The sequence below is a fragment of the Pseudochaenichthys georgianus genome, chromosome 16 (genome assembly GCF_902827115.2).
Source record: "Pseudochaenichthys georgianus chromosome 16, fPseGeo1.2, whole genome shotgun sequence".
In the NCBI taxonomy this organism is placed as follows: domain Eukaryota; kingdom Metazoa; phylum Chordata; class Actinopteri; order Perciformes; family Channichthyidae; genus Pseudochaenichthys; species Pseudochaenichthys georgianus.
This window is the reverse complement of record NC_047518.2, coordinates 29,079,037-29,088,665: the sequence shown is the minus strand read 5'-3', so window position 1 is coordinate 29,088,665 and position 9,629 is coordinate 29,079,037. Positions and strand designations below refer to the sequence as shown.

The window sequence follows — 9,629 nt, the reverse complement described above, 5'->3', positions numbered from 1 at the left end:
ACCTCGACATTGTGATATAACATTATATCAAGGGGTTTCTCCAGAGCTCACAGGACCATCAGGGCGCGGTGGCTTTCAAGCTAGGCGCGTGGATCAGATGGGTCTATCAATTCTGTCTCTGTGGACAGCCCTGAAGTGCACATGTTGCATTCAGGGGCGTGGTCAGGTTGAGGCATTGAGGACTTTTGCCGGTATTCTGTTGGCCTTCGGGGCGGGTTCGTGTTTTAGGGGCGTGTACATCCCTACACAAGTAGCTCTCCGTGCAATTATATTAAGCGCAGCCACTTATACAGTGCACCGGCACATAGGTAAGAGTCTAGACCAGAGCCCTAACAGTCCACTCATCTCGGGAAGAGGGCAGCAGAAACTGACGCGCAGAGCCAACACCTACGGTGCGCACACACACCCAGACGAGACTCAGAAGGGACAGTTGGAGCATTTTGGAAGCAAGACGCGCAGGACATCAGCGCACCGAGCACACTTGGACCTGACAGTACACCTATTAATCCCCAAAATACCTGCAGCATAAAATGGAGCGAAAAATCCCTGATTTCGCCGGCACCTGGGAGATGAAGACTTCTGAAAACTTCGAGGAACTGTTAAAAAAGTTGGGTAAGTGACTCAAGTTATTATTTCAAAGAAAAACCCCTGGCCGAATGTGGCAGTTTGAATTTTTGCGCAAGAGTGGCTTTAATTTCTGTGCGTAATGACACAGATAAGATGTGTCAGCTCAAACTGCAGCTTTCTCAGCACATTTATAGGTCAAATCTTCCTCTTTGCCCGCGCACCAGGATCACCCTCTGTACCGCATGGGTAGGGGGTCTTTGTCATTCTGCAGAACCCAAAACTGAGTGCTTGGCCTCCAGCCAGCATCACCCCTCGTCCTCTCCTCTCCCCCTTTGGCCTCCCCTGCTAACACAATAGAGACAAACGGCAGCACATCTGTCTGTAAAACAGCCTCGGATTTTGTGTGTGTGCGTGTGTGTGTGTGCGTGCGTGCGTGCGTGCGTGTGTGTGTGTGTGTGTGTGTGTGTTTTGTTTGTATTTATTTATAAAAGGACCAAAAACATTAATCTCAGCAAAGAGAAGAGATGCAATATGCCAGATTATAGCTAATAGCTCATTTCCATCTGTGGTCATCAGGCAGGTTCATAACAATCAATAAACAAATAATAACATTGCATGATCTCTATCAGTCAAACAATTTTAAAACCTGATTTAAGTACAGCTCAATAAATTAATACATACACTTGAAATACACTTACATGATCTCGGTCACTCAAATAATTATAAAGCCTGATTGAAATACAGGTTACGAACATAATACTTAGTACACTTCAAATACACTTAAATAAAAAGATCTAAGATATAGTATGACAATAACAGTTCAAATAAAAAAAAAACTCAGATTACAGTGTAATTAATGTTGTGTGTTTCTTAAAGAGGACCGTTATTTCATGACACAGTGCTGGACAGTCGCATCATTATCTGATGTGACAGAAGGGGAACAAAAGACAAACACTTGCTGCTGAGTTTCTCACTGTTTTGTAACTTCACTGGTGCATATGGAGTCTGCACAGGCCGCGTGTGTGTGACTCTGCGCGTGCATGTCAGCGTCAGAGCCGTCTGTCGTTAGTAGCCAATTCCCATGAAATGACTTGCCAGCACACACCTGGAATTCATATAATCACGTAGGCGCACACGGCGAGATGAGTTTATGAGATGACTACACCAAACAACAGGGCCTTTCTCTCTCTCTCTCTCTCTCTCTCTCTCTCTCTCTCTCTCTCTCTCTCTCTCTCTCTCTCTCTCTCTCTCTCTCTCTCTCTCTCTCTCTCTCTCTCTCTCTCTCTCTCTCTCTCTCTCTCTCTCTCTCTCTCTCTCTCTCTCTCTCTCTCTCTCTCTCTCTCTCTCTCTCTCTCACACACACACACACACACACACACACACACACACACACACACACACACACACACACACACACACACACACACACACACACACAACTGCATATGAAGGTTATTAAAATAGCTGGCAAGTTGCGCTATTGTTCTGAATGTAGACACATTACCACATGGGTGGGAGCTCAAATTCCAACTTCCCTGTTAGATTGACACACCAATTAGCATTTAATATGTCTCAAACTGTCTGTTTATCTCCCTCTATTTATGTTTCTCTGTGTCTCAGCCTGTGTGTTGGTGAGTCAGGCGGAAAGTAAGGTTCTATGACAAATGTAAAAGTGGCAGATATTGCACCGTGTGTAATGAGAGGGCATTTGTGCATGCTTTTGCACAAGTAGGCGTAGACGAGGGTATAGAGATGTAAGAAAAGTATTCATTGAGGAGGATCTGCAACATCATTTAGGTTAAACTCCACCAAGTGCCACTGTTGAACCCAATACTCTTTCTCACACACAAACATGTATCACAGCATGTGTTCCTATACTTTCCCTCTGACTAACTGAGAGGAATGGCCCCTCTGCTTCATCGGGGAGCAAAGCGCAGCTGGAGGCAGCCTGTCAGCACCCAGCACCCTCCATCCTCTCTCCCTTTCCTCACTCCTGCCCCCCTCCCCTCCAGTGTCCCAAATGCTTCCTCTGCCCTCTGCTCTTTGACCTCCAACCCTGACCGTCTGTCTATCCGTGTGTGTGTGTGTGTGTGTGTGTGTGTGTGTGTGTGTGTGTGTGTGTGTGTGTGTGTGTGTGTGTGTGTGTGTGTGTGTGTGTGTGTGTGTGTGTGTGTGTGTGTGTGTGTGTGTGTGTGTGTGTGTGTGTGTGTGTGTGTGTGTGTGTGTGTGTGTGTCCTCATGTGGCCAGGTTTGTGTAAATATAAAAAGTCTGTTTAGGTCATTTTTTACTTCTAAAACTGGCAGTGTCTTGAGAAACTTCAAACCGGTCTGCAGTCCGGCACTGACTCCTCTCTTCAGTCTGAGCCACCATGAAGAGTTCAGTCCACTCGCCGGTTGTTTGCCTGAAGTAATCCACACTTTTAGGAAGGAGACATTTTTGTTCTCAAGAGGCTCTGGAGCTATAATGCTGGTTGAACCCCACTATCAGTTTACTGACCTTTAGATGACCTTTATTTTTTTGTATACTCATTCTTTGATTGTGTGGGGTTCTCATTAATTATATATAACTATGCAACTGATGTCCGCTAAATGTACCAGTAGACTGAGTCTCTTTGTGTCTGGGAATTTAACGTAGCTATTTACTAACTGGGTTAATTTAAGATGCATCATATTTAAAGTAAAAAATGTACCCTTAAAATGTTAAGTATTATTACAATACAATACAAAGTACAGCAGAATGTGAGCTTAAGCACAGTACTTGAGTGCATATACTTAGTATCCACACTTGACTGCAAATCTGTGAAACTACTACTACTACATGAAAATCAAACACACGTTTATAAGACACTGATATGTGTTCAACATGCGGCCCGATGCAAGAGGTGATAATGAGTCCATCACAATGAAAAAATAGTTCTGCACGCGATGACACTGCACATAAATACTGTGTTGTGTCTGCTGTACATACAGTGCATACAGTGTGCAGCCTGGACTAATGCTCGCTGAATGACTGTGCATTTCAGAGTGTGTATATATTTACCCATGGTGACAGGTGGGAATGTGTGAGAGGTGAGAAGTGCGAAACCCAACTCAACGGCAGATACACGCAGGACGACGTACACACACTTCCCCTCACACTTGGGCTGAGATCTTCACACACCACCCACAGACCACTGCCCCTCGTCTGTCTGACTTCCCCCTCCCATCTGCCTTCCCTCTTTCCCTCTGCTCCTGGTTCCCTCTCTTTTCCCACGCTGTATGTGAGCATACGTGTGCTATATAATTGAAAAATGGAGAACAGTGCAGATTAAATTACAGGCAGTACAAATAATCATATTAGCCCATGTGTTTGAGTGTGTGTGTGTGTGTGTGTGTGTGTGTGTGTGTGTGTGTGTGTGTGTGTGTGTGTGTGTGTGTGTGTGTGTGTGTGTGTGTGTGTTATTAAGTCTGGAGGGAATGCAGATGTGCCGGTCATGACCTCACACACACACACACACACACACACACACACACACACACACACACACACACACACACACACACACACACACACACATTTACACGTACATACACACACACAAACACACAAGCACACGCAGTCCCCTGTCATGGTTCAAATACAAAAGTTCCTGCATACAACGGCGAGAAGAGTTTGTGTGAGTGCAGGATTGAAAGAAATGTCTGTTTAACTTCCTGAAAGAATAATAATAAATGTAACAAATGACATTGCATGCACACACAAAAGTGACAAAGCTGCATTCATTTTGATCAAACCTTAATCTCTTTTTATATACCTGTCTAGTTTATCATTGTCATATATATGCGGGTTTTCTTTCAGGTGTGAACATGATGCTGCGTATGATTGCGGTGAAGGCAGCCTCTAAGCCCCTGGTGGAGATCACGCAGGACGGAGAGACGCTGTCCATTAAAACCTCCACCACCGTCCGCACCACCCACATTACTTTCACTGTGGGGCAGGAGTTCAATGAGATCACTGTGGACGGACGCCCCTGCACGGTACACAGCACTATTTTCTCTGCATACACACATAAGTAAATAGAATAAATATGCGTTTGGGGAGGGAGCTGTCCAGATTACATCAATCTGTTTCATTTGGCTTTTCATCATATTTGGACTGATAGCCTTTCTTTACTCCTCCCTTAAGTCTCTGAAGGCCTATCATTCTACACTTTCCTCCTTCACACACTTTACGACCCCTTTTAACTTCTTGTCATCCCTCTTTTCCCCCTTCTTGCCCCTTCCTGCCCTCCGTCCCTCCCTAATTCTCCCCGTTGCTTTCTCCGTTTTCCCAAACATAGCCTCTGTTTGTCCGTCTCCAAAGCAAACATTTGCAACCGTAACGATGAGCGCATCGCAAGTTATCACTTCGCAGTGATCACCTCGCAGTGATCACCTGCTCCACTTTTGTTGTTTCTCTCTCCATTATCTCCCTTCCCATCTGAATGGCGTCACATACATCAGTGCATTCATTCATCTATACATCCAACAATTAGCATGCATCCAACGATTTATCTCCTTCTCTCTTCATCTGTCTTCAGAGTCATCCACGCTGGGAAACCGACAGTAAGATCAGCTGTGAGCAGACTCTGCAGAAAGGAGAAGGGCCTAAAACATCCTGGACCCGAGAGATCACCAATGACGGCAAACTGATCCTGGTACAGTACACAAACTATAGTTTAGATGTAGAAGCATAAAGATTCTATAGAGATGTTGCGTTTGTGCAACTAAATCACTACAGACTATAATCTGAAGTGTTTTCTTTAGATTGTATAATTATATAATTGAGTTTAGAGAACTGAAATGCCAATGTAATTATTTTCCTGGCAGGAGATGAAAGCTTCTGTGTCGCGCTTGAAGTCATGGAAGGGAGTGTGCAAACAGTGTCTTATCTGAAAGGGCAGGGCAAACAGATAACTGGGACGTAAAGTGATTTGTGAAGTGAAGGCTGATAAAGAAACACAAAAAACGATGTTACTGAATATAATTATTTCTTTCTGACAGCTACCAAAACTCTCGTCTGTGAAAAATAAGGTGCAAATCCACAGAAAGAACTCTATTTAATAAGAAATGACCAGGCTGTCACAGGTTGACTGAAAAATAACTATCTGACGAAATTAACCGGTTAACCATTCCAACCAGAGAATGCATCCTAAAGTTCTCTCAGGAGTAAAACAGAGCTTCAAATTGAACACACTTTAAACATAACTATTTTTGAAACAATGGTTGCTTGGGTGTTTTCAAATCAGAGACTCCTGGCATGTTTTTAAAACACCAGAACTACAACTGCTCTTTAGAAGCCAGCCGTAATATAACGTGTTTTGCAAGGAGCTGCATGTTTGCTTAAAAAGATTCCTTATTGTTTGTTCGAAAGAGTTTCGCATAGTGATATATTCACCACTGGAGACATTAACAACTGGTCAATTTGGAGGTTTAAAGGTTTAAAATCAACATTTATGATAATACTTAAAGGTAAAATGACTGGATGGCCCACCTGCCTGCCTGCCTGTCAGCCTTCCATCTGTGCACAAACTTATCTCGTGCCCTCATTGGTCATGTGCGCGTTCGTGTGTGTTGGGGGAGGGGCTCTGTAAGGAAGTGGCAGATTGTTTCCGGCTGTGTATTTTCAAATTCTAGCGCACTCGAGCTGGTTTCTCCAAAATTACCTACCCCACCTTTAACTTTTAAAAACTGCCAGTATTTAACCACCCACATTCTCCTCTTTACAGACCATGGGAGCAGACAATGTGATATGCAGCAGAGTCTACGAGCGGCAATGAACAAGAGCACTTCTCACTTTTTGTCCTTCCAGCCCCCCCCCCTCTCCTGCATCACCACCACCCTTTGTTAAGGCGGCACTGGGAGATAGCAGTCTCTAGTTATTCCAGTATCTCTGTTATCTTCACTTTGTAATTCATGTGGTAACTGTATCTAGTATTTCACATATCTACACGATGGTCTTAGCTCCTGAGTTATCCCGCTGTCTTTCCAGCTCCAGCAAACATGACCAGCTGGGTTTTAAACACGAAAATATGATAGATTTGTTGATTGACAGCTCATTTATTTGGCATTGTGTGCGCGTGTCTGTCTGTGTGTGTGTGTGTGTGTGTGTGTGTGTGTGTGTGTGTGTGTGTGTGTGTGTGTGACTACATTTGTAGATGTGTAACCAATCTTTGACCTCTTACAGTTTCAGGTCAGTTTTGATGTGCCCCTTCCTCTCTTTTCCTTTAGCCCTGCTCCACAAATGTAACCTTTTCTATCTCATGATGACATTTTATATTTATTACCACACTAGGAGTCTGATCCGGTACTGCTAAAGTTTTTACTCTGTCTCTTTTTTATGAAATGTGGTCCTAGGAAACAACACTTTCTGGAAAAACAATAAAGCACGATATTAACTCAGCCTGACGTGGATTCTTGGCCCTCCTGAACTGAAAACCATTAGGGGCATAAAGCGATTAACAGGGCACATGTTTTATGGTTTGAGAGTGTAGCTGCAGAACATGTACACATTAGATAGCAACATCTTATTTTAGGCTCTCGCCAGCTGTCTGCAACTAGAATAACTTGTCTGCCCCCCCCCTCTCTGTCTCTCTCGCCCCCTCTCAGTTTTTCTGTCTTCCCATCCATCTCTCTGTCAATCATCTCTCTGCCACATGCCCTCGTTATTCCTCCCTCGCTGTGATTCAAGGCCCAACATCTTTTTCCATTTGACTTTTTTCTCTGTCAGCTCACTTTTCTATCACACATTTGGATTTGCTCATCCTGCAATTTTCCCTGGCATGTGAGGCGACATGCAGAGAGCCAGCTGAGGGACTGCCACTATTAGACTGTAACGTTTCATTTCCATTTCACAGGCCAATTGGATTTTTTGTCCATATAACTCTGGAAAAGTCTTTAAAGGCATGTTGAAGTACAGGAATAGTTTAAAATGACGCGAAAGCGACTTGATAATACTCAAATGAGAATAATCATACCACACTGGTTAGCTTAGCTTAACAGAAAGACTTGAAACAACGAGCCAGGCACATCGTGGAGGTAACAACATTGGCATAACAGCACCCATAAAGCTCACTTTTTTACGTGTTACATAGTTTTTATAGGGCAACAATGACAATACGCTGCTGTCCATCACTGTCTGAAATTTAAAATGTAAACCTTGGCTGGTCAGTAGATTTCGCAATTTATTTGTCGGAGAACTCGTTTTTCTTCCCCCTGTTTCCAGTCTTTACGATAGGCTAGGCTTACTGGCTGCTGGATCTAGCTTTTACCTATACTATGACCTTAATGTCACTTGCTATTATTCCCAAATATTTAATCTAACTGTTATTTAGTTAAACCATATGCCATGCCTGTTATTTAGTTAAACCATATGCCATGCAGTCAGTCATTTGACAGTCTGAAAAGCAGCAATGCATTATGGGTCATTTGAGTTTGTCCAGTAAGCTCATAAATTCTAAATACGTTTCAGAAATTCTTGCTAGTCTAGTAAACTGCAGACATTTCTCACGTCTAAATACCTAGCAGTCAAAAATGCACTACATACTAAACTTTACGTCATACTTGGTATGAATGGTATGGTTAGTATGCCATTCAAACACAGCCCTAGAGGTGCATTTTGGAATGTTTTGGGTTGAACAGTGAGCTACTCGTGAATCATCAAATGGTCAGTGGGCATGTCGGAAACAGGAGGAAATGCCAATTTGATTACAGGGCAAAGCAGATTGACAGCAGATGTGCTTGACAAGAAGAGAGCTGTTAAGGGACCTGGAACTGAAAAAAGGCGGTGAGAAAGATGGATGACTCCCGGTTTACACACACACAATCACACAATCACACACACACACACACACACACACACACACACACACACACACACACACACACACACACACACACACACACACACACACACACACACACAGGAATTTAGTGATGCAAAATGGCTCTTTTCTTTTACAAACTATCTCTTCTTTATTTCTCTTCTTGCCCTGCAGCTGTGTAGTTACAGTATGACCCCAATAAAGTCCCCTCCTCTGCCTGCTGCCCCAATAAAAGGGGTAAATAACTACGCCTCCCTCACTGTTTATTACCCCCTGGGGCAGTAAAAGGCAGCTGTCTGGCCTCCTTCTAAAAGGCTGGCCTGCGCCGGACCCCTGTAAAAAAAACACGCATGTACACACACACATTCACATACTAAACTAAAAACACACATTCTGGGAACTCTTCACACATACCATCAAACACTCACAGTACACACAGCTCATAAAACACCGTGGTGACTCACCCTAAAGGGGGACAACAAACTGCCTGGTGCACAAAAACATCAAAAAAAGACGTTGCCCCACAATGTCTGAAAAACAAGAACAACCTGAACTAAGGGTGACGTGATATTCCTGTACTGACAATAAACATGAAATATAGCTATCATGTTTATAATCCAGCGCCTCTTAATCAATGCTTTTGTACAATGAGGCCTACTCTTACCACCTTTCTGCACTCATATTCTGAGTGTAATTCTTTTGCCAAAAGAGAAACTCCTGGCTGCATCGTTATCCCTGCAAGTTGTTGGCTTTTCCCGAAAATGTAATGAGGAACAGAAGACAGATTGGCAACATCGGGACAGACATACCTCTCTCCTACACTCCCTGTTAGTCTAGAAATAAACAGGGACACACTAGAAAGAGTAAAAACATACCCACGCATACCAACAAAATAGAAAACACCTGTATGATGAAGGCACACGCCGACACATAACTAATGCACTTCATCCATCAGAATTAAGTGCAATTGGATACCCTTTTAGCATGTCTAACAAGGTAACCATAGCTATCTGAATAGAAACCAAACGTTAGCCTCTTTGTGAGAGAGCAGGTAGATTAGGTGCCCCGGGGCCAAGGCTCAGTCAGGCCGCTGTTAGATATATGACTTTTTGTGCAGATAGAAGTGTAGTGTGTGTACTTGTCTGCATACTTCAGAGCATGTCACAAAAGCCAAGATGGGTGATTTGTGATCTGGTTGAAGCAATTATTGCCACACAGGTC

General features: G+C 43.5%; 1 protein-coding gene across 1 annotated transcript; it reads left to right on the top strand.

Moving 5' to 3' along the window:
* Positions 1-233: 233 nt before the first annotated feature.
* crabp2a (cellular retinoic acid binding protein 2, a) lies at positions 234-6,987 on the top strand. The gene is made up of 4 exons (XM_034102820.2): positions 234-612; positions 4,406-4,584; positions 5,127-5,243; positions 6,315-6,987. Exons 1-4 carry the CDS (start codon positions 531-533, stop codon positions 6,363-6,365), a joined length of 429 nt encoding a protein of 142 aa, XP_033958711.1. The 5' UTR covers positions 234-530; the 3' UTR covers positions 6,366-6,987.
* The last annotated feature ends 2,642 nt before the right edge of the window (positions 6,988-9,629 follow it).

Coding starts and splice junctions, on each gene's coding strand:
- crabp2a (XM_034102820.2), top strand. CDS start 531: ATGGAGCGAAAAATCCCTGATTTCGCCGGCACCTGGGAGATGAAGACT. Junction 4,585..5,126: donor TGGACGGACGCCCCTGCACG/GTACACAGCACT, acceptor ATCTGTCTTCAG/AGTCATCCACGCTGGGAAAC. Junction 5,244..6,314: donor ATGACGGCAAACTGATCCTG/GTACAGTACACA, acceptor TCCTCTTTACAG/ACCATGGGAGCAGACAATGT.